Below are 23,704 nucleotides of genomic sequence, written 5' to 3'. Positions count from 1 at the left end.
TGTGTCTGACTCTTTGCGACCCCATGGACTGCAGCCTGCCAGGCTCTTCGGTCAATGGAATTCTCCAGGCAAGAATATTGGAGTGGGTTGCCATTCCCTTCTCTATGGGATCTTCCTGACTTGGGGATCGAACCCCGGTCTCCCTCATTACAGGCAAGTTCTTTACCATCTGAGTCACCAAGGTCACAAATGGAGAGACACTAGAGAGAAAGCAGTCAATAGAATGTCGGAGTGGAGACCTGTGCCCTGCTCTGTGGGCCCTGGGGAGGTGGTGATGTAACAGAAGGGGGGACCCCAGGGTGCCAGAGGGACCAGAGTTTCTAACATTGGCAAAGATTCTAATACCTGCCAGTTTTGCTGCTGTGGTCACATACATTTCCAGGACACTGGTGTGACACTGGAAAGGAAGATCCCCAATAACACCTGGTACAGAACCTTCCACTAATGTAGTGGAAGCAGAATTGGAGTTGGAATTAAGTGATTTAAGAACAATAAAGAACATAGCACCTTCTCTATGACTCAGCAATTTCACTCCTAAGTATTTACCTAAGAGAAATGAAAATATATGTCTGCAAAGAAACACTTGTACAAGAATGTATATAGCATATTTATCCATAATAACCCCAGAATGGAAATAATCTAGATGTCTTTGTGATATATTCTTTTAATAGAATATTACAGAGCAACAAAAAGGAATGAACTAGTAGCACAGCAATAATGTAGATGAATCTCAGAAACATGCTGAAAGAATCCAGACATAAGAATATATACCATATAATTTTAATGGTAAGGTACTCTAGAAAAGACAAATCTAATCTGTAATGACAGATCAACAGTAGCCTTGGGCTAGGCATTGGGAAGAAGCACAGTGGAAAATTTGGGGAATGTTGCAAATGTTGAACACACTGATTATGGGTAGTTACTTGAGTGTGTAATTTTACCTAAATTCATTGACTGTGCACTTGAAATGGGGATATTTTATTTTATGCAAAGCAAACTTTAATAAAGTTGATTTTAAAAATGAATGAACTCCTGTGGAAGAATCTCAAAGAAAACCCCACAATACTATGCAGAGTCCAAGAAGCTAGATGCAAAGAATATATATAATACGACTCCATTTAATGAAATTCAAGGACAGATGAAGGTAATCTACAGTGCTAGAAAGTAGGACAGGGGTGGGGATGGGCCATGTGGGAACTTCGTGGGGTGATGATCGAGTTCTCTATCTTGTTTGGGAGTGGCTGTTACAAGCTTGTGTGCATGTATTAAAACTTATACTCTTAAAATATGTGTTTTTTACTGTTTTAATATTTTACCTTCATGTGGCTTTATTAAAAAAGGCACACATAATAAAGAATAACAATAGACAATAGACATATTTTGCATACATGAGATTGAGTCATTTTTGCACATTGATTCTTCTCATAGTGGTTGTATAATAGACACTCCTAGGGCAAAGGGCAAGGCGGATGAGAAACCACATCTTGCTGGACAGCCTCATGCAGTCTGTGTGTTGTGGTTTAGTCGCTCTGCTGCTGCTGCTGCTGCTAAGTTGCTTCAGTCGTTTCCGACTCTGTGCGACCCCATAGACGGCAGCCCACCAGGCTCCGCTGTCCCTGGGATTCTCCAGGCAAGAACACTGGAGTGGGTTGCCATTCCTTCTCCAATGCATGAAAGTGAAAAGTGAAAGTGAAGTCGCTCAGTCGTGTCCAACTCTCAGTGACCCCATGGACTGCAGCCCACCAGGCTCCTCTGTCCATAGGATTTTTCAGACAAGAGTACTGGAGTGGGGTGCCATTGCCTTCTCCGTTTATTCATTCACTTGTGTCCAACTCTGCAACCCCATGGAGTGTAGCCCACCAGGCTCCTCTGTCCATGGGATTTACCAGGCAAGAATACTGGAGTGGGTTGCCATTTCCTCCTCCAGGAAATATTGCCAACCCAGGGATTGAACCCACATCTCCGACATTGCAGGTGGATTCTTTACCACTGAGCCACCAGCAGTCTATTTGTATGCAGCCTTAATCCAATGATTTAGAAATGTATGCGGTAAACAGAAAAGAATAGAACAGTCATCAGCTCTGCCTCATACATAGCAGTTGCGAGTCAGACATCATTCTGGAGGGGCAGCAGCTGCATTTCCCCAAAACTGGGGCTGGGGGAAGGGATCCTCCTTGAAGCACATGAATAATCCTTAAACAAACCCTGAGCTCTGCCAACAAGAAGGAAGTGGGAGTGGCTTGAGGGACAACCAATACTTTCTGCTCCACCTCCTGTTTTCCCCAGCTCTGGAACTATTCTTTCCAAGGCTTATGTCTCATTCACATGTCCGGATCCAGGTGCTACCCACAATCACCAGGTGAAGTTGCTTTCCCCCAAATATGCAAACCTCTTCTGGAAGACTTGGAACTACAGGCCCACAATTTCCTATGCTCATTACTCAACGTAAGGGCCCAGGTCCTCTCACAGCATCATGGGTTCCTTATGGTATACATCACCTGGATGGCTTGTTCCCACCTGTGGGAGACCTCGAGTTGGTTGAGGACAAACCCATTATCATAGTGCTGGGGCTTTCTCTTTACGTTACTGCCATGTCTTGGCGGAGTCTACCCACCCCCTTTTTATGGAGAGGGTGCGTGGTCTGCGAGCCTACGAGGTTAAGACAAGAGGAATGTCTCCTTGGTAGGACTGAATGTGGTGCTGAGTGGAGTGGCATCACTCCCACTCAGTGGTGGATGTGAGAAGACGACCTGCTGTCGAATGGCAGAGTTCTCTAGACACCAGCGGAAAGGAAAACTGAGCTCAGCCGCCAAGTGCTCTTCAGAGTTTGGCAAGGTAGTGCTGGTTCCCATGGACACTTGCGGCTTCCTGGAGCTCACGTTCTCCTGACTGCTCAGCACCTCCTCTTCTCTATTCCTCAGCACTGGCTTTCTTTATTTAGTCTAAGGGGCTGGCAAGTTCTCTCACTTTGTATCTGAACTTTTGAGATCTATTTCCATCCCTGGGTTGGGAAGATCCCCTGGATAAGAGAAAGGCTACCCACCCCAGTATTCTGGCCTGGAGAATTCCATGGACTGTATAGTCCATGGGGTTGCAAAGAGCTGGACATGACTGAGTGACTTTCACTTTCACTTTCTTACGCTGCATGCTTTGTGTTTGTGGGCTTTATTTTCTAGCTCTCTGGTGGCTGACCTGCACCTAGCTATCTGGGCTGAGGGCCTAGGCAGTGGGTGGAGTGGACACAAACTCATAGAAAGATGACTTGAACAAAGGTGAGTCAGGGAAAGAGAGAGGAGGAAGAGAGAGAGAGTAAGTGAGCAAGCAGAAGATTAATCTGCAGTATCATCCAGTCCCAAGCATGTGTGTAAGTAGAAGCAAGAACTTAACTGACCCCATACTACAAAATTATTCCCATGGGCTAAAAAGGGTTAATGCAGTTTCTAAAAAAACACTGAGATTTGTTTGCACTTACTGCTGATAACGGTCCTCCAAAATGTCAAATAAACCCAATCTTTTCCTCACAAGCTGCCTTGTCTATGGTTGGATGATCTAATTAACCATTTGCCCTCATTAAAATGGGTGTATTGGGTTGGTCAAAAAGTTTATTCAGGTTTTGCCACAACTTCTTATGGAAAACCAAACAAACTTTTTGGCCAACTCAGTATTTTCTAAGCAATTACAGTTGTGTACTATTGTCTGAAGCAATGCTGTCCAATAGGACTTTATGTGATGATGGAAACAGTCTGTATCTACATTGCCCAATAGGGTCCAGAAGCCACAGCAGGCTATTGGTCACTTGAAATACGGCTAGTGGAGCTGAGGAACTGAGTTTTTAGTTTTATTCAATTTTAATCAATTTAAACAGCCACATATGACTAATGGCTCCTGTATTAGCCAGCACAGGCCTAAAGTTTACCTGTGTGCTCTGCTAAAATGTGAAGGGAGCCTCACACTGCCCCAGCCTCTGAGTGAATCAGTCAGCATTCTATCTGACTTCTACCTTCTTGGGTGATTCGTCCCTTCTAGAACTGAGGGTGGGTCCTTGGAAGGCTGTTGCACTTTTCTACCTTCTCAGGTGATTCATCCCTTCTAGAGCTGAGGGTCTGGAAAATCCCATGGACGGAGGAGCCTGGTAGGCTGCAGTCCATGGGGTCACGAAGAGTCAGACACAGCTGAGCAACTTCACTTTTACTTTTCACTTTCATGCATTGGAGAAGGAAATGGCAACCCACTCCAGTGTTCTTGCCTGGAGAATCCCAGGGACGGGGGAGCCTGGTGGGCTACTGTCTATGGGGTCGCACAGAGTCGGACGTGACTGAAGTGACTTAGCAGCAGCAGAACTGAGGGTCGGTCCTTGGAAAGCTGTTGCACTTTGTGTGATAACGTGTTTGACATAGTTACCAGCCAAGGGAAAGATATATTTCACATCATGACCTGAAATAGACTGCCAGCTATTTCTTTAGCAAAGATGGATTTATTCCAGATCAGTAGAGAATTGCAATTCGGGATCTGTATCCATGTGCAAGTCCTCCAATTGGCAAGGGAAGAACACTTTTATAAAGGGGGAAAAGGAAGTTGGGAGGACTGGGGCAAGCATAGAGCCCAGGGCTTTTTGTTGGCTGAGTCCTTAATCAGGAAAGAAAAGGAAGCTATCTTCTTCCTATTGGGCTCTGCTATCATCACAGGGCATGAGAGCTCCCTCTTCTGGTCTCCAGATCCTGTTTAATTCAGGTTTCCATTTATTAATTTTTCACTAAGGGGACAGGGGAGCTTGTTGCCAAAAGGTAGATCCTCTAGGTAAATGGTGATGAAACATCATGTTCCAAAATGTAGATTGGATTCATTTACAAGAAGGTGGCTGGATCTCATGGTCTGGCGTGGACAGTTTTCCTCACAAACTCTTGTTTCCCCGGAAAACAGGAATCTGTCAGCTCTCATTAGATCATGAGTCCTCCTGGCACAAACATTGCATTTGGCCATGTTTCCATGGCCTGTAGTAATATATACATCTTTTTTGACACCTTCCTCTCTCTCACCACTGTATCCAGTCAATTAAGTCCTACTGAGCATTTCTCCTAAATATTATTAAATCTATTCACTCCTTTCTCTCCCAGTTTCCACAGCTTTAGTCAGAGCCACAGCAACTTTTGCCTGGATCATTCTTATGGGCTCCTTGCTTCCAATCTCTCGCTTCTCTAATTAGGGTCATCATGTCAGTTGGGCAATTTGTATACTGCCAGAGGTGACTGGCCAAGGAGGTTAGTAGGACTGAAGTATAACCTGCATTCTTGTGCCCAGGTATGAAGCTCTGTTTATCTGGAGAGAGTACCTTTGTAATTTGCACCAAGGTGCCACATAATCCTGACGGCTATCCAAGACGGCAGCCACTAGCCACATGTGGTTCTTTAAATTTAATTAATTAAAATAAGTAAAAATGTAAAGTTCACTTCTTCAGTTATACTAGCTACATTGCAACTGCTCAATAACCACTATATTGAACAGTGCTGATAAAGAAAACTTCCACCATTGCAGAAAGTTCTGTGGCCAGCACTGGATAGACTGCTTCTAAACCATTCTCTATACATTTTGCTGGTGTGAGCGATCTTTTAACGCAAAGCTAAACATGTCGCTCTCTTGTGTAAAAGCTTTCAGTGATTTCCACTCCATCAGCAGCAATCATTTAGCAGGCAGGTGAGCCAATTTTGTGGGTCTCAACCAATATTAAAAACAAAAAAGAATAACAGGACAGGTACTCGTGGATATGTAGTCTTGTTTTGTGAAATTTTTGTTATATCTGTATTTCTTTGTCTCTATATCCAGATGTCTATCTCTCTCTGATTCAACGTGTGTGATGTTCTGTTGTGTTGCAGTGAAAAAGTCAAATTGTGTATGGTGAGCTGATTGAAAAACATGGGCTTATGGGATATGAAGTCTGAGCTCCTTAACCGGCATGTCCTTGTATGATATGATCTAAACCCTAGGGGACCCCTTTCAGACTCTCATCACTGTCTTAACCACTAATTTAGAACTGCTAAGGTGGTTTCACCCAAGACATTGAGCTTTTTTTTTCTTACTTTCATCTCTGACTTTGCTTATGTTGAACCCTCTCCTTGGAAGGCTGATTCTATAGTCTGGACAAATATGCCTGGACAACTTCTACCCATCATGTTAGCCTTTGCTTAAGAAACACCTACTCCAGGAATCCTTTCCTGAACGCTCCAGGATGGGCTGGTTACCGGGCTCTGACCTTTCACAACGGGCCACAGGGTTATAATACTGTAATGATTTATTTACATATTCATTTCCGGCATTATCCTAACTTCTTTCCGTGTAATTATTATTTTACTCATCTTTGTATCTCAAAGGAGAAGCACAGTATTCGGAAGATACTGGGCACTCACTCAATGAACATTTCTGTTCAAAGAATAAACAAGCGGAGTAAACAAAATAAATCAATCCGCTATGCAAACAATGTAAGTGCATGGCGGAATCTGGCCACCGGAGGGCGCCTTGCACCGGGACCAGTACGCAGGCGCGTTGGGAGGGCAGGCGCCGCGGCGGCAAGCGGCTGTGTGGGCTGTGGCCGCGGGAAGTGAATGGTTTTACCCAGAGGGCCCTGCGCGGCCTTTCTCCGCTGGCACGAGTGCTGCTCCCTTTCCCCCGGCCATGGCGTTCACGTTCGCGGCCTTCTGCTATATGTTGGCGCTGCTGCTCACCGCCGCGCTCATCTTCTTCGCCATTTGGCACGTGAGTAGCCGGGGCCGGGGGAAGGAGGGCGAGGTGGCTGCGCAGCCTCTTGTTGCCCCGGGCCCATGGTCTGGGCGGCCACGGTCTTCGGAGGTCGGCACGCTGGGGATGGGGCCAGGCCGGGGCGGTGCAGGCCGCGGGGCCAGGGGTCTGCACGCCCCTCCGTCCCCGGGTCGGGAGCTGCAGGTCCAGGAGGAGTCGAGGCGTCGGGCGGTTGGCTGGCTGCGCCCGCGGTGTCCCGGCGCAGGCCGCGCGCGCCGCTGCTCTTCCCGCGCCGGATGGGGCGGCCACGGTGCTGATGGGCCGGCCACGGTGCTGATGGGCCCTGCGGGATAGCGCTTAGCTAACCGGCTCCGCATCCTCGAGGTCTCGCATCACTCTGCAGGATGTCACGGGCGCAGAGAGGCGTGCTACGTGCTTAGCCGTGATGAAGTTTGCCTAATTATTGTTAATATTTAATACAGATTGCCTTTGTTTTCGGTTATTCACAGGAGTGTGGCCCAAATGAGATAATTGTAACCTACTTCAGATAAATTTCCAACTCTGCTTTTCAGCACTTAAAGTAAAATCACTTTTTCCTCCCCGGATTCTTGTTACCCGGTGAACTTTGATGTAGGTTGAATTGATTACTTTGTTGACCTTAAATCCGAACTTTTCCCCGAAATCATACTTTGACCGACAGTTTCTCCAGAGACAAGTCTTCTTTGCCACCTCTGTATTCGGAGTAGCTTGACGTAGTAAAGATTGTTTCAATTTGATTTTGAAAATGCTCACAAAACTTATGTTTCTCGAGGACAATTTCCCCCCCTTCTTTTACTCATATCATGTTGCATCCTTACTGGTCTCTGTAAGGAACAAGTTAAGTTCTCTGTGAAATAGTTCTACAAGAGATTTTTAAGGATTCTTGTTTCTCTGAAATAGTTCTGCAAGAGATTTTTTTTTTTTTTTAATTTAAATTTATTTTTGGCTGCCCTGGGTCTTTGTTGTGGTCGTGGGCTTCTCAGTGCAGTGTCTTCTCTTGTTTTGGAGCTTGGGCTGTAGGGCTTACAGGTTTCAGTAGTTGGGGCACGCAGGCTTAGTTGCCCTGCTGCATGTGGGGTCTCTGGACCAGGGATCCAGCTGGTGTCTCCTGCCTTGCAAGGCAGATTATTAACAACTGGTCCACCAGGGAAGCCTTCTTCAAGAGATTTTTTAAGGATTCCTGTTTCTCTAACATAAGATTAGAAGCAGCCTTTTGGAAATCAGCATTCATTTAAAATTTATCTTATGTTTGCTCTGCCCTCCATACCTTTTGGATTATTGGTCTTAATTTGGATTATGGGGCAGGTTCACTTTATGTAAATCTTGTCAGGTTTCATCATGTCCATAGCAAGGATTTGTTATGGAACATAGAGGAGCAGAGTGATTTAAATGGCAGCAGTGTCGTGTGCAAAAAAAAAAAAAATCTAAATCAATTCCCTTTTGCTAAAGAGTGTGATTATGTTTATAAGTATTTGAAACCCAACTGCTTGTGTAGTGGGCAATGCTTATGTAGGCTATTAAGTAACTGTTCTCTTGAAATGCTTTTCAGTAGGAACCCATAACTTGAAGAGCATTTTGGACACTTTGACTCTTCCTTAATAAATAAAGATAATTCGGGATGCAAACTAGCTCTGCCTTAGTAAGCCTCTGATAAAACTGAAATGTGTGGTTCCCTGCCATCTGTAGTTGAGGATTTAATTACTTCCTGCTTCATGGGCACTTGTTTTCTGATGAGCTGATGAGGATTCTTAGAGCTGTGGAGGCTTACATTTTGAACTGGATTGTGTTTGGCTTAAAGAAAACCTGAAACTGCACTTATAAAAAATAATTTAAATGAATATGTGTCTGCGTGAAATAGGTATTTTTTGGGGATGTGGTTTTCCCAGGTGGTGCTAGTGGTAAAGAACCCGCTGGAGGAGACGTAAGAGACACAGGCTTGATCCCTGGGTTGGGAAGATCTCCTGGAGGAGGGCACGGCAACCCACTGCAGTATTCTTGCCTGGAGAATCCCAAGGACAGAAGAGCCTGGTGAGCTTTGGTCCATAGGGTCGCAGAGAGTCTGACACGACTGAAGTGATTTAGCACGCAGCTCGCACAGATAAGAGTTTTGTTATAGAATTAAAAATTTGTTTGTACTCAGATTAGTGGAGAGCTTATGTCCTTAGGGATTTCTTAGTAGTTCAGAAGATTATGCCTCCTTGGGGAACAAATTGAAAATTCTAAATAAAGGCATAGTTATAATTTTTCTGTTAACGATGTAACCTTAAATTTGGTTTCTTAGGTAGTTTAAGTATCTGTGAGAAGACTCATCTGGAAATTTAAAGTATTAAATTAAAAATATCTCCTTTATGTTAACTGTTCTATGGAGGATTTTTTAATGCTGATGGTTACATTTGTCAGTGTAGTCCTAATTCATGTGCTTGATGCTTTTTGGAGAACAGAGTTGGGGAGCACAGGCTTGTTTGAAAGCTAAAAATGCAGAAGTCATTCCCCAAAGATGTGCATCAAATTATTTATTTTTGTTTTTGAACTTTTGTGAAAAATTTTGTGAACATCCTTGTCCAGATCCACAGTCAGAAAAGATTTGAAAATCACTAGTTTAAGAATCTCTTCAGAAGAGTTTTGACAACTCTAGCTTATAGCACTCAAACAGAAACCCATTCAGCAACATACTCATTAAAAGATCCTTTGAAATCACCTGAAGAAAATGTCCAGTGGGAAAAAAGTTTAAGCACAAGTTTCGTACTTTGCTATTAAATTGAATCTTGTTAAAGGGAAGTAATTGTATTTGTGATCATGGGCCTTGTCTTAAAGCTTATTGTGGTGGTGGTTTAGTCGCTAAGTTGGGTCCAAGTCTTTTTAGCTCCATGGACTGTAGCCCACCAGGCTCCTCAGTCCATGGCATTTTCCAGGCAAGAATTCTGGAATGGGTTGCCATTTCACTGGGAGTATATCACAGCTGATATCAGATAATTGACTAATAATATCTATAAAACATCATAAATTAATATCTTTACTTGTACACTTGTATTTTTACCATGTATGTGTGTTATGGGTCATTGAAAGTGAAAGTCACTCAGTCGTGTCCGACTCTTTGCGACCCCATGGACTGTACAGTCCATGGAATTCTCTAGGCCAGAATACTGGAGTGGGTAGCCTTTCCCTTCTCCAGGGGATCTTCCCAACCCAGGGATCAAACCCAGGTCTCCCGCATTGCAGGAGATTCTTTACCAGCTGAGCCACAAGGGAAGCCCAAGAATACTGCAGTGGGTTGCCTATCCCTTCTCCAGAGGATCTTCCTGACCCAGGAATTGAACCAGGGTCTCCTGCATTGCAGGCAGATTCTTTGGGCTATCAGGGAAGCTCAAAGGAAAATGCCTTTTGGTGAGTTCTGTACTTTATGTTAAGCATAGGGCTATTTTTTTCCCCTTTCCCCTCTTTTTATTCAATAAATATTGATTGAACACTTAAGTATGTGCCAGGCACTATTTTAGGCACTGGAATCCAGCAAAACCCTTTGCTTTCATGGAGCTTACATTTTAATGTTTAATTAATTTCCTTCCATTTCTGTTTGCATTAGGATTTTTATTAGGCCAGGTTGGTGAATTTTATAAAATTCCAGAAATTAAACTCATCTTTTTATGAAGCAAAGGATTTTAACAGGATTTAAGGATTAAGGTTTAAGGATTTAAACCAGCATATTAAAAGGTAGAAATATATGACTTAAGTGATTTTTGGTACTATTCAGTAGCACTGTCTCACATATAAAGATGGTAGTCCTAGCCCACCAGAGGAAGGGCAGATTAAATTCTTTGTCCCCTGGGCGATTAGTGGCAGCAGTTAAAATAGCTTCCCCATAAACTTGGGGCCTTTGGCTTCTTATTTTGACACTGAACACCACAAAGTGGGGTGTTACCCCAATTTGATTTTTCGTGCACTTTGGCTTTGAAATTCTGTGTTCATTGACCCTAAATGTTAATGCCACATTTCTTTTCAGAGTTTGGACAGAAACATTTTTAGCCTCCTTTGACATATTTTTTTCTAATTAAACTTTTTATTTTGTATTGGAGTATAGCAAGTTACGGAGAAGGCAATGGCACCCCACTCCAGTACTCTTGCCTGGAAAATCCCATGGATGGAGGAGCCTGGTAGGCTGCAGTAGGCTGCAGTCCATGGGGTCGCTGAGTTGGACACGACTGAGCGACTTCACTTTCACTTTTCACTTGCATGCATTGGAGAAGGAAATGGCAACCCACTCCAGTGTTCTTGCCTGGAGAATCCCAGGGACAGGGGAGCCTGGTGGGCTGCCGTCTATGGGGTCACACAGAGTCGGACACGACTGAAGCGACTTAGCAGCAGCAGCATAGCAAGTTAACAGTGTATGGTCGTTTCAGGTGGACAGCAAAGGGACTCAGTCATACTTATACATGTATTCATTCTCCCTCAAGCTCCCCTCCCATCCAGGCTGACACAAAACGTTGAGCAGAGTTCCCTGAGCTATGCAGTAGGTCTTTGTTTGTTATCCATTTTAAATATAGCAGTGTGTACCTGTCCATCCCAGACTCCCTATCTTTTCCCCTCCATCCTTTCTCCCTGGCAACCATAAGGTCATTCTCTTGAGTCTGTGAGTCTATTTCTTGAACAGAATAATTTGTGATTCTTGTCATGGTTTTTTTTGTTTGTTTGTTTTTTTAATGGTATGATTTAAAAAAATGTATTTGTCCATTTATTTATTTATATTCATGTATTTTAAGAGAGTGAGTCTTTTCCCCCCTTACCACGTATATAACTTTCACTTAGCACCCCATGAGAAGCTGGCCTTAACCTGGGCTTTCCCTTTCTTTAGTCTTCCATTTGGTGATCAAATGAAAGGAGCTGCATGTGGTAGGAAGATACTGAGGACAAGGTCAGATTGATCACTTTTGCAGTGGCCTTAAACAGGCCTATTCTGTCCTGTGTGGTGCCTTAAGGTGAATTAGAATAAGATGCTCCTTGAGGCAGAAGGACTGGAAAAGTCCTCCCTCCTGAACAACCCCTGGGTGCAAAGCCCATGCCCGGGTGTTTGGCAGCAGGAGCCTGCGATGGCATCGTGTCCCCACCTGGCCTTTGGTCCTGTGCAGAAGCCGCACCACTGTATGTGGTGATCCTGGCTGTGAAGTTTAATAATCTTGGTGTTCCTCTATTCTGAGGCCATTTCTTAAAATTTCCAAATCCAAGCAGGACCTTGAAATATATGTGTTTGGACACAAATAGGAACAAATTGAAGCATGCGAGTCCATTTCTGGTGTCCCACTGAACACTGAGACGGAGGTGGACGTGCACAGATCATGAAAACCGCGTCACCCGAAGGGGTGCAGAGTCTGGGGGAGGGTAGAAACCTGAACTGAAATCCTCTCCCCTAGTATGAGGAATGCCAGCCTGGTAGCGTTATAAAGCCCTGCGCTCTGTGGAGATTATAGACAGGGCATGCAGTTATTTCTGCCCAAGGAAGTCAGGGAAATCTACTGGGAGGGGTTGACATAGGAAGAGTGTTTTTTAGGACGATAAAGAGGAGTTTCCGTAAATAATTATGGCTGAGGGAAAGACCATTTCGAGCAGAGAAAATAACTTGAGTGGAGGCATTGAAAAAATTGAAAATTGATGATATTTATCATTTTAGTGATAATGATGTACGTTCTTTAAATGTGATTCTAGTTATTTGTTAATGAGCACATACTGTGTTTCCTGTAACCTGGCTCATGTAAAGTTAGTACACTTCCTCATTAACTTTATTCAGTTGCTTGATGGGGTAGGTTTGTTGCCACTTTTTGTTAAAGTGAGAGATCCTAACTATTTTATTTTTATTTTAGATTATAGCATTCGATGAGCTGAAGACTGATTACAAGAATCCTATAGACCAGTGTAATACCCTGAATCCTGTAAGTTATAATCTAGGGTATTTCTCTAGATTTTTAAACTGTTTTTGCTTTTAACTTGATATAATTTGAAAATGGCCAGTATTCTCAGTAGCATGATAAATTTGTACTTTTTTTAAGTAGGCAGAATTTTTAAAAATATTCTTTTTCCTGTCCTGCTTGACTATTCTGACTATTATTAATCTGCTGGTGATCTTGTCAGCTGTCGTACTAACATTCTTCCAATCTGCTTTTTACATTGTCGGCCAAAGACAGTTGAAAAGGTCAAAAAGATTAAAAGAGTCAAAATTGCATTAAAGGTGTGTACTGCTTTTTAGTTTAATGTTTTAATGCTGCATTCATTTCATGGGGAGGGCTAGGCATTTGTATTTGTAAACTGTTCTGTTCAGTGTGCTTGTTCATATGCCTGTGGAGGTTTCTGATTTCATGAAATTTCATATTTTATGCAAATGTTTGCTTGCTGGCCCAGTCAAGTAGGGAAAGCTGTTAAATGCTCATGCATTTTAAAAAATGTTATAGCCATAGGCACTTCGATATTAGATTATTAGGTGCAGTATTTGAAAGTTGGTTAACCTGAAATGACTTTAATAGGTGAGATTATTCTTTTGTGACTTACTCTGAGATAGTCTGTAGGTGGAGCCTTTAATACCATATCTACTTTTGTCTTTGGTTCTGGAATTTATTTACTCTTTCAGCTGCTGTTTATTCAGAACCTTTAAGGTGGGTAGCTCTGTTCTTAGGCTCTGAGATTTTGGAGTAATGCTTACCCTCGGACTCATGCTGTCAGAACTTTGTGGTTAACAATTTATATACAAATGTCTACATAGTTATTTCTAGTATATCCAATCTAAGTTTCTAAAACAGAACTGTCTTACACTAAGTTCTGAGCTCTTCTGATTTAGTTATAATGTGGCCCCATTGTGCTTGGGGCCATATGTTTATTTTTACTTCATTTAGTTTGCTCATTCAGGAAGATTCTCCTTTAGACTGTAGGTTTGATTTTTGTTGAACTGGTCAGAAACCGAAAGGTTGTTTGTAAGAAAGCAGTGTGTATGTCTTCAAGAAATAGAATATTAATTCATCTTTAAAAATTACTTAATGAAGATGAAAACATGTATAGACTTGAGCTGTGTAAAACTGGAACACTGGCATGCCAGAGGGATTTTATTTGGAAAGGGTCTGTAAAGTTAATTTGCTTCTTTATCATTGTTTCCTAGATAAACAGGCATGGTGGAATACATTCCTAGTTTGTCTTTAAAGAACTGATACAGTAAAACTTGATGTAGGTACAGTTAAAAGTATTAACTGTTTCTCTACTTTTACGAAATAAAATACAAGATAAATCTGGGTTCTTATTGGAAAGTAGTAACGTTCATTGTAAAATATCTTAACTTACTCTTTGTTACCAAGAAGTTGAACTGAAATTTCTCCTTTTGATGGTTGTTTATTAATAGTTTATTATTTTCATTGGCTTTTCATTACTTCAAATAACCAAATGATGATGAAGATAATAGCTGAAATCAGATGAGGGCCATCCTGGGTGCCAGGCTCTGTGCTAAACATCTTTACCTGAGTTTTTCATTCAGTTTTCATGACAATCCTACGAGGTGGGTGTATCATGCTCTAAAGGAGAGTAAACTGGGGCTTAATGAGGTTCGAGCACTTTGCTCGGGGTCACACTGCTAACATAGAGTCAGAATTGGAACTCAGACAGCCTGATTTTTAGGTTCAAATTCTTCTGTTTTCCTAATTTACTGTAAATCTAAGATGGACTCACTCCATTTTAACATACAGTTTGTGGTTTCTAGCTTTTTTTAATAGAAAGACATTCTCACTTTGTGCTTGGGACCTCCAAATGCTGTGGTGGGTCAGAAGGAAGTTTCTAGATCAGCCTAAGTTGTGTTTTGGATAGGGTGCCGATAATTGGCTCAATAGCAGTGCATCTGACAGTTTTCCCTATTGAAAATTTGTTTTGACAATTCTGCCAAAGTATGGGGGAAGACAAATACAATTATTTTTTAGAATGTGAACCTTATCTAGAGAATATTATGATTTGCATGTTTAAGTACTATCATTTCAGCCACATTTGCATGAGGTGTTTTTTATGAATACTAGTTTTTGTGTAAGTGTTGGCTCCTAAATGGAATAATTTTGTGCCACTTATGGAGAAATTTTATTATTAAGGAATGAAGAGTGCTGGTCTTTATGAGAGATGTATAGTACAAGTTTCTGGACTGCTTTGAGGAGAAGGGAAGGGAGTGTGGCATTTGTTTCATAGTAGAACTGGTAGAATTCCAGATGACCTTTATTATCAGTCTTATTAAAGAAGATTGTTTAAAAGCAGTAGGGAGCATGCTTTTAAAGTCATTTTCTCCCCATACATTAGTCTGGGAGTGTAGAATGAAAACTTGAATGATGGTTTGTATTGTTAGATCAATTGGTTTTTAGGGAACTGAAATAGGCTTATTATATTGTAAAGAAAAATGTTGTTATTTAAACTAGTATTATAAACAGAAGCTCTAGTGGAACTCCTAGTAAAATGTATATTTTTCTTGGTTTGTCCTGGTTGTAGTCTTTGTGTTTCAAAGATTTCCCTGTAGATGTTTTCTTGTTTTCTTACAGATGTTTAACTTTGATCTTAACTAAATGCTGATTTAACAGTTCATATTATTTATATGTTTATATATATATGCAGAGTTTAATCTTATTATTATATTGCTTAAATTTGTGGAAAATATCTGGTTAGTGGTACAGATTAATTGGTTTTACTGGAATTTTATTTAAAATAGTATTAATTAAAAACTTTGCTTTACAGCTTTGAATGGGAAGGGTAATTTGGGAGTACTAGAAAACGGGCTTGAATAAGTAATATAATTATATTATTTCTACAGCTGTAGTTTTCCCTCAGGAAAGATCTGATGGTACAGTACAGACACATTTGAGAAACTGGCTTTGCAGCTGTGACTTACTGTAGGAAACTTTAGCTGAAACTTGCAATGAAAGGTTTTAGTATTTATATTTAACAGAGTCATTAGACTGAAATCTTTAGGATGAGAAAGATAATTTAAAGCATGAACTCTTGGTCATTTATAAAAAGCATTTTCCTTGGACTAGTTTTTCTTCACTTAATACTGCTTGCTATCAAAAGATGTATTTTGTTTTTGAGTTTTGAGCTGCTACCGGTCTGCTGTGTTTGTAGCACTTCACTGGAGAAAGCAGGCTGAAAGAAACAGAAAAGCTGTGTAGGAATGGGAGCTCAGGAACGGGGAGAATTCCAGTTTCATGGTTGAGAGCCCAGTCTTTTCCCTCCTACATTGCAGAAAGCACATCGTTTGCATCTGTGCATTTTAGTGTTCTTCCTCTCCGACTGTGCTGAGATTATTGGCTGTTGGCTTTCCATTGAAAAATTACTTTCGTGGTAATGTGTGTTTTGTTAAATATTGTATTTGTAGCACCCTGGTTTCTGTTAAAGGCTTAAAAACACTAATGTGTGAACTTCTAAAGGGAGCTTTTTTCTTGTGAATTTTTTTATATCATGTTGCATGTGATCAGATACTTCATTTTTATATTTTTATCATTTTTAAATAGTGGAAAGAAAAAATATTCTAAGTTATTTTAAGTGATTAGCAAATAGGTGTTTGAACAATCTGGGTGGTAACTTTGTATAATTTAACCTGTTGTAAGAATTTGGGTTTTAAATTTTGAGTCACGTATTGTTTTAGTGCAAGCTATAACCTCTGGTCAGTTTGCATATAATCCTGCTTTTGGTCAGAAGCTAAATATGAAAATAAAACTCAGTAGCATTTTTCATTTCTGATTCTAAGAAAACAAGTGATTTTTCACTATGGAAACTTAGTTGCCACCTGCTCTCCAGATTAGCAGTTGATTTACTGCCAAGGTGTTTTGATAATGGTAACCGGCTTGTGTTCTTTCTTCCAGCTTGTCCTTCCAGAGTACCTCATCCACGCTTTCTTCTGTGTCATGTTTCTTTGTGCAGCAGAGTGGCTTACACTGGGTCTCAATATGCCCCTCCTGGCATATCATATTTGGAGGTAATATTGAGATACACTTCTAATACTTTTCCTAATTAAATTTTAATTATACTGTGGTTGATACGATTATCTTAACATACTAGTCACCGAAATGAAAGTGGTGGTGGTGTAGTCACTAAGCCGTGTCTGACTCTTGCGACCCCATGGACTGTAGCCCACCAGGCTCCTCTGTCCATGGGATTCTTCAGGCAAGAAGACTGGAGTGGGTTGCCATTTCCTTCTTCAGGGGATCTTTCGGACCCAGGGATATTAAACCCGGTCTTCTGTACTGCAGGCAGTATCTTTACTGACTGAGCTACCAGGGAAGCCCCCTAAATGAAAGTAGTTGGCATTTATTTTTTAAACCACATGGATGAACAAATACTGCTTTAATACCTCTTATGGAGCTTATGTTACTATTTGTTAAAGGGTTTTTTAAAAATTAAGCTATATCTTACATGCAGTAATGTGTGCACAATCTGAAGTGTACAGCTCAGTGGATTTTTATGTCTGTGTACACTTGTGAAACCACCACCCAGATCAAGACATACATTAGTTCCAGCCCCCAGAAGAGTCCCTTGTGTCCCATCCCAGCTGCCCTCTAACTTCCTCAGGAGAACCAGTGATCTTTTGTCACTTAGATTAGTTTTGTCCATTTCTGAACTTCATGTAAATCAGATTGTACAGTGTGTGTCTTTATTTCTTTCTCCTTGTTTACTCTATGACTCTAAATTTGGTTATTTATAAGAGATTCATATTTCATAACTTCTACATGTTTTGTTTCAGATAGGCAAAGTCTTATTGTCCTTGACTTTAGGAAGTACATGTGGAAGAAATACTTAGAAGTAAAGTGATGTGATATCACTTAATGGGCTCTGATATGGCTCAGGAAAAATGTACATGCATTTCAAAAAGAAGAGAGAAGGACAAAGCCGCATGGTTAATGTGGACATTTGCAACATCTTGCTGAAGGCTTCTTTATGTTAAAGTAGAAAGTTGAAAGGAAAAAAATCGTATTTCCTTTTTTACAGTTATTTGTAATTCTCTTGGATTTCTGAAAGTGTAGAGGAGACCAGATATGCCTTGTTTTAACTGCTCTGTTTTCCCCTTTAGGGGCTCTAGTTTTAAAATTAAGATGATAAAAGGAAAGAACTCCACCTAGAACTAAAAGTATACTTCTCTGTGTGGGCCACCTCTCATTGTCACGAGTATTGTTTGAGAAGAATGCTGCTGTCCATCGTGAAGGTTAGCTTCCATTCTGAGTGGCTAATCAATTGTGCTTATTACAGGTATATGAGTAGACCAGTGATGAGTGGACCAGGACTCTATGATCCTACAACCATCATGAATGCAGATATTCTAGCATATTGTCAGAAAGAAGGATGGTGCAAATTAGCTTTTTATCTTCTAGCATTTTTTTACTACCTATATGGGTAAGTTTAAAAAATGAAAATGCCATTTTACTTTGCCGCCTGAAACATTTGCAGGCATTGGGTCTAACACCTTCAAACCCACTTGAAGAATAACTCTTGTCCTGAATGCTGGTACTGGTAAGGGCACAGTGCACACTGACAAGCTCATGCACACTGAATAAACTGGTGCTTGTCCAGGCAGCCAGCTGATGCGCAGTCAGAGGCAGAGAACGGCTGGGGATGCTGCTTCCAGAGTCTCAGCCAGCCAGTGAAGGCCAGTCCTCCTTTTCCATGCCAGAGCAAGAGCATGTGGCTGTGTGCATTTGCAAAACAGTTTTTGCTTGCCTCAGGGTCTGTCTCAAGATTATGTTTAATTTTTTTTTTTAATCATTCTTGTTAAACTATATGTTCTACCCTTTATTTTCTGGTTTGCATGCTCTGTATGGCATGAAGGAAAGAAAAGTTCTATTATACAGGATGGTGCAGTTACTGATTTTCATCCTTTTATACTTAGATGGACTCATATCATTCCTCTGGATCAGGGTTTCTTGACCTTGGCACTGTTGATATTCTGGGCAAGACAAAATTTGTTGTGAGAAGCTGTCCTGTGCATTGTAGAATGTTCAGCAGCATTCCTGGCGTCTATCCACTAGATGCCAGCAGCATCCCCCTGCCCCAGTGATGATAACCAGAAATGTCTCTAGACACTACCAGATGCTCCCCGTGGGGCAAAATCGCCCTGGTTGAGAGCCACCATTCTAGCTGTACTGTAGGTGGAGGAAAACAGCTGCTTATTAAAACTAGAATAAAACTAGGGCCAGAATACAGTTATAATTTTTCTTTATATAAGTACCTCTCTCTCATTTTTTATTAATATATATATTCAACTTGGAGAGAAATTTCCACCCAATTTTCAAAATATGAAGAAGATTGTATTAGATGAAATTATTGCAGTAATTAAGGTTCTCTTCCCTCTCCTTTTTGTTACTTGAAAACTTGCTTGGTATTAAATGGTAGGCATGTAGTCATATTTCTTGCTCATATTATTTTCCATTGTGGAAGAGGGACTTAAAATGCATTTTAATGCCTTTAGAGGTTATATTTGTGAAAAATCAGTGTCTGCAGATGTTCATACATGAAACAGTGAAAAAGTTCTGAGAAGTGCAATTCCATGTGTCCTTTTAATTTGTTAATTTTCATATTTTAGTTTCTATAATAAGTGTCTGAAACAGTGCTGGCATTTAGTAGACACTTAAAACATACTTGTTGAAGGAAGGCAAATGAGTGAATGAATGATAGAGGTGTGGGAAAATGTTCGCCAGGAGATGGTAGCACTCTGTTGTTCGTTTTATTTAAAAAGTGTTTTTGGCTGTGCTAGGTTTTAGTTGCTTTGTGAGGGCTTTCTCTAGTCCTGGCAAGCAGGGCCTACTCTTTGTTGCGGCATGCAGGCTTCAGCAGTCGTGGCTCATGGGCTCTAGAGCATGGCTTCAGCAGTCGTGGCATATGGGCTTAGTTGCTCTGTGGCATGTGGAACCTTTCCGGACTAGGGATCAAAGCCTTGTCCTCTGCACTGGCAGGCGGATTCCTATCGACTGCGCCACCAGGGAAGTCCCATTCATTGGTTTTAAATTGTCTGTCAAGCTTGCTCACCTCCTTGCTTTGTATTTCCATTTAGACACACATGCTCTTGAACCATGCCTCTCGCACCTCGCCCTGCATGTAGGATCAAATGGTTATTGCTTTTTATTTTGCTTGTTGGTCTCCTTTTCTTTTTTAAACTTGCTGCTGTTGCCTAGAGCCTTTCTCTAACGGGAAGGTTCCTTGATTATTCCTGTCTGTAAAATGGGGATAATAATGGTACGTACCCTACCTCCTAGGACCTAGCAGAAGGCCTGGCATGAAGTGAGCCCTTGGAGATGCTCACTCCTATTCTTAGATACAGCTCTGGAGCAGTGTGCTGTTTTGGATTGCTTCTCTAAGCTCTGATCCCCCATTAAGCTTTCAGCTGTGCTGTTCTACTTGCTAAAATTGGAAAGGAAACAGGGGACAACTCAGCCCATGTACTGAGCTAGTCGTACCTTAGGCAAAAGTCTATAAACACAGATTAAAATCGTATCATGAACTTGTCATTGGTCTTACCATTTTCTGTGATGTTGTGATACCACAAACTATTATATAAAGCAGACTCAACTTTTTGGTGCTATTAGTTTTTATAGTTAGAAATGTTTGAATTAACAATAGCCTTTTTCTTCTTTTCAGCATGATCTATGTTTTGGTGAGCTCTTAGAACAACGCTTAGAAGAATTGGTCCAGTTAAGTGCATGCAAAAAGCCACCAACGAAGGGATTCTATCCAGCAAGATCCTGTTTCCAAGAGTAGCCTATGGAATCTGATCAGTTACTTTAAAAATGACTCCTTATTTTTTAAATGTTTCCACATTTTTTGCTTGTGGAAAGACTGTTTTCATATGTTATACTTGGATAAAGAATTTAAATGGAATTACGTAAAAATTAATATAAAATGATACCTCTGGTGTTGACAGGTTTGAACTTGCACTCCTTAAGGAACAGCCATAATCCCTTGAATGATTGATTGCATTAATTATTGACTGTCCTTAGTCCATTGGAAGCTTTCATTTATAGGAACTTGTAGGGCTCATTTTGGTTTTATTGAAATGCCATTTAATTATAAATTAGCTGTAGATATCAGGTGCTTCTGATGAACTGAAAATATGTATCTGACCTGTGGGAAACTTCATGGGTTTCCTTATCTATCATGTAGGTGATTATATATGGATGCATTACAAAAATGAGTGGGATTTTTTCCCCTTGGACTTGAAATACTATCCCTGTATATTGCATGAATGAGAGATTTCCCCGTATTTCCACCAGAGTAATATACTTGCTTTAATTCTTAAGCATAAGTGAACATGATATAAAAATATACGCTGACTTGTGAAGAATGCATTTAAAGCTATTTTAAATGTTTTAATTTGTGAGACTTTACTTATTAAGAAATTGGTTACTAAATGTTCTAATCTGGTGGTAAAGGTATTCTTAAGAATTTGCAAGTACTTCAGATTTTCAAAACCAAATGAGAGAGAACATTGTATAACCATCCTGCTGTTCCTTTAGTGCAATACAATAAAACTCTGAAATTAAGACTTATTTTCAGTGCATTGTTTTAAAGATTATAAATAGCTATTTCTTAAACTTGCTTATTCCAAATAAAGACATATCACTGTCAGTTTTTTAAGAAGATAGTAGAGTATTACTTTTTTGTTTTTTAATACCATGCTTGGATCTAAAAAGGACGATTTTTAAATGGTTAAGTACATTACCGTCTGTTGTCACTTGACAAGATTCATAAATACTGATGGCATAGCATCATCATTTTTCTAATTAAAGTTATTGTGAAACTTAAAAGGTTTAAAGTATTTTTTTCCTTTTTGAAACAGAAGGTTTTTAAGGTGAAATGAGTTGTACATTTGTGTTTGGTTTTTTTTTGCTGCTGCTTGAAAGGCAGGTGATTTATGGCTTGCATGTTTTCATAAGCATTCTTGTGGTTTATTTGAGAGGGCTAAGTAAAGGCAATTGAAAATAGGATAAGTGGTTCAAAGTTTCTTAAAGGATCAAGGAAGAAAATCATATGTAGAAATTCCACATAATGACCAAGGGGATTTATGGATGTGTTTGTGCAAGTCTTATTCTAAGTAGCCCTTGAATTAGATGCAGTTTTATGCTCTACTAGTGAAGAAATGCCTCCCCACCTTTGGGAGAAGGTTACTATTTTGAGATTGGGCCATAGGAGTAAATACATTGAAGAAGAGGATATAGAACCAGAGAGTGAGGAGAGTCAAACCATTTCATAATGAGAGATGCTTAAAGACCTTGCAGTTTGTAGTCTGGAGCACACCTCAAGGGATCTGACTGTTCATTAGTTCATGCAGTAACTTGTTTATTGAGCCCTAGTTAGGCACTGTAGACTCTGAGTATAAGCAACCATTCAGCTTCTAATCCACCCAATTGTACTGGCATGCACTCATTTTTCTTTCTTATTCACAAGAACTTTTTATCATGAGAGACTTTCAGATAAGTTTTCTGGGGTAGTTACTTTTGTATTCCCGTTAAAGTATTTTCATGAGCCCTTCCTGTCTGTTAGCAAACACCACATTCCTTTTTGAATTTTAACAAACATCCTTTTAATAATTATTTCACAGTATTCTCCAGGATTAATGCCAGGTTTATTGGTTGGTGATTTGTGGAAGCCACCCTCACGTGTTTCAAAAGTTAGATATGTAGTCCTTAGCTGATATCTCAAGGATGATTGACAGTCAGTGGTAGGTTGTTAGGTCCTAGGCATGTAGATAATTAGAATATTGGGTACCTGGATGCTTTCAAAATATCTGCTCTTTACCTTCACCAGTGTTTTAAGAAATTAAGTCACTTACCAAGAAAAAGCAGAAACTATTTGCATTTGACAGTATGCCAGTGGTTCTTTTCTTTGCTCTAAATTTAATTTGTTCCCCTGTTAATCTGGTTTGGGTGGTCCTAGCCATATTTCTATTATTCCTGCATGTCCAGCTGAAACATAGTCTGGGTTCATAATCCTTTCTAGCTTTAGTCAAGACTGTACCCTGTGCAGCCACAGCTGTTTATTTAGGAATTCTTTTTTCCCTTGTTACGGTTACTTTTGCTGTTGTGTTTTAAGAGCTTTCTAACTCTCTGAAATCATTCCTGTAACTTACTGTGGTTTTTATCTGTATCAGCAACTTGCTATTGGTAATACAGATTGCCCTGTATTAAAAATATTATGTAACAAATGTAGTCTATTTAGCAGTTATTCTATTGAGTAATAATACTGTATCATGGCAATATGTCCTATAGTGCTAAGGAGGTATAGGGGTAGATTCTCGAATGCCTGAATCTGAATTTTATTAATATTATTTGATAATTTTCACAATATTTAATTGATACTCCCCACCCCCCATCCCAGGGTAGAGGAGAGTTGGGTAACAGGCTGCACATAAACTACTCATTTGTTTGAATTACTTTTCATGGGAAGAGGGTAGTGACAGGAAATGACCAGATAATCCACTTTTGATGTGTATCAGATAGTACTAAAGCATTTGAAAAGCCTCATACCATGAATGGTCAGACCTTTAGTCAAGTTCAGATACCCAGGTAATAGTCTCGCACAGAGCAACAGAATGCATGGCAGTTTGCAGTGTGTGTCTTTTAAAGCCTCTTCAGTATTTTTGGCTTGAGGACCACTTATGCTAATAATGTTCATAGAGCTCTCTGCAGATAACATATTTTGAAAATATGTAAGATAATTGCATAGAAAGGAAATAGAGATGTAGATACAATTTGAAACTAGCAAATTATTTTCCTTGCTACAACACGTCTCTTTTCCTCCAATATATATTTACAGACAGCATTCATGGAATATTACTGTCATAGTACAAAGAATGACTTTTGTGGATTTTTTCTTATACTCTGCAGGAGGGCCAGCTTTCATTTTGGGTGTGGCCATGTCACACAGCAGTGTGATAATATCAAGTCTGTTAAAATGATTT

At 40.4% G+C, this 23,704-nt stretch overlaps 1 protein-coding gene across 1 annotated transcript; it reads left to right on the top strand.

The window, feature by feature from the left end:
* The first annotated feature begins 6,507 nt into the window (after positions 1-6,507).
* CNIH1 (cornichon family AMPA receptor auxiliary protein 1) lies at positions 6,508-21,551 on the top strand. The gene is made up of 5 exons (XM_055538102.1): positions 6,508-6,747; positions 12,618-12,686; positions 16,623-16,735; positions 18,004-18,147; positions 20,386-21,551. The coding sequence occupies exons 1-5, from the start codon at positions 6,667-6,669 to the stop codon at positions 20,411-20,413; spliced, it is 435 nt and encodes a 144-aa protein (XP_055394077.1). The 5' UTR covers positions 6,508-6,666; the 3' UTR covers positions 20,414-21,551.
* The last annotated feature ends 2,153 nt before the right edge of the window (positions 21,552-23,704 follow it).

Source organism: Bubalus kerabau, chromosome 10, assembly GCF_029407905.1.
Source record: "Bubalus kerabau isolate K-KA32 ecotype Philippines breed swamp buffalo chromosome 10, PCC_UOA_SB_1v2, whole genome shotgun sequence".
In the NCBI taxonomy this organism is placed as follows: domain Eukaryota; kingdom Metazoa; phylum Chordata; class Mammalia; order Artiodactyla; family Bovidae; genus Bubalus; species Bubalus kerabau.
This window is presented reverse-complemented; position numbering and strand designations above follow the sequence as displayed.

What these genes read in the sequence shown, in the direction of transcription:
- CNIH1 (XM_055538102.1), top strand. Translation starts at nt 6,667, where the DNA reads ATGGCGTTCACGTTCGCGGCCTTCTGCTATATGTTGGCGCTGCTGCTC. An exon ending in AGTGTAATACCCTGAATCCT is followed by an intron (nt 12,687 to 16,622) that starts GTAAGTTATAAT and finishes TCTTTCTTCCAG; the next exon opens with CTTGTCCTTCCAGAGTACCT. An exon ending in CTGGCATATCATATTTGGAG is followed by an intron (nt 16,736 to 18,003) that starts GTAATATTGAGA and finishes TGCTTATTACAG; the next exon opens with GTATATGAGTAGACCAGTGA.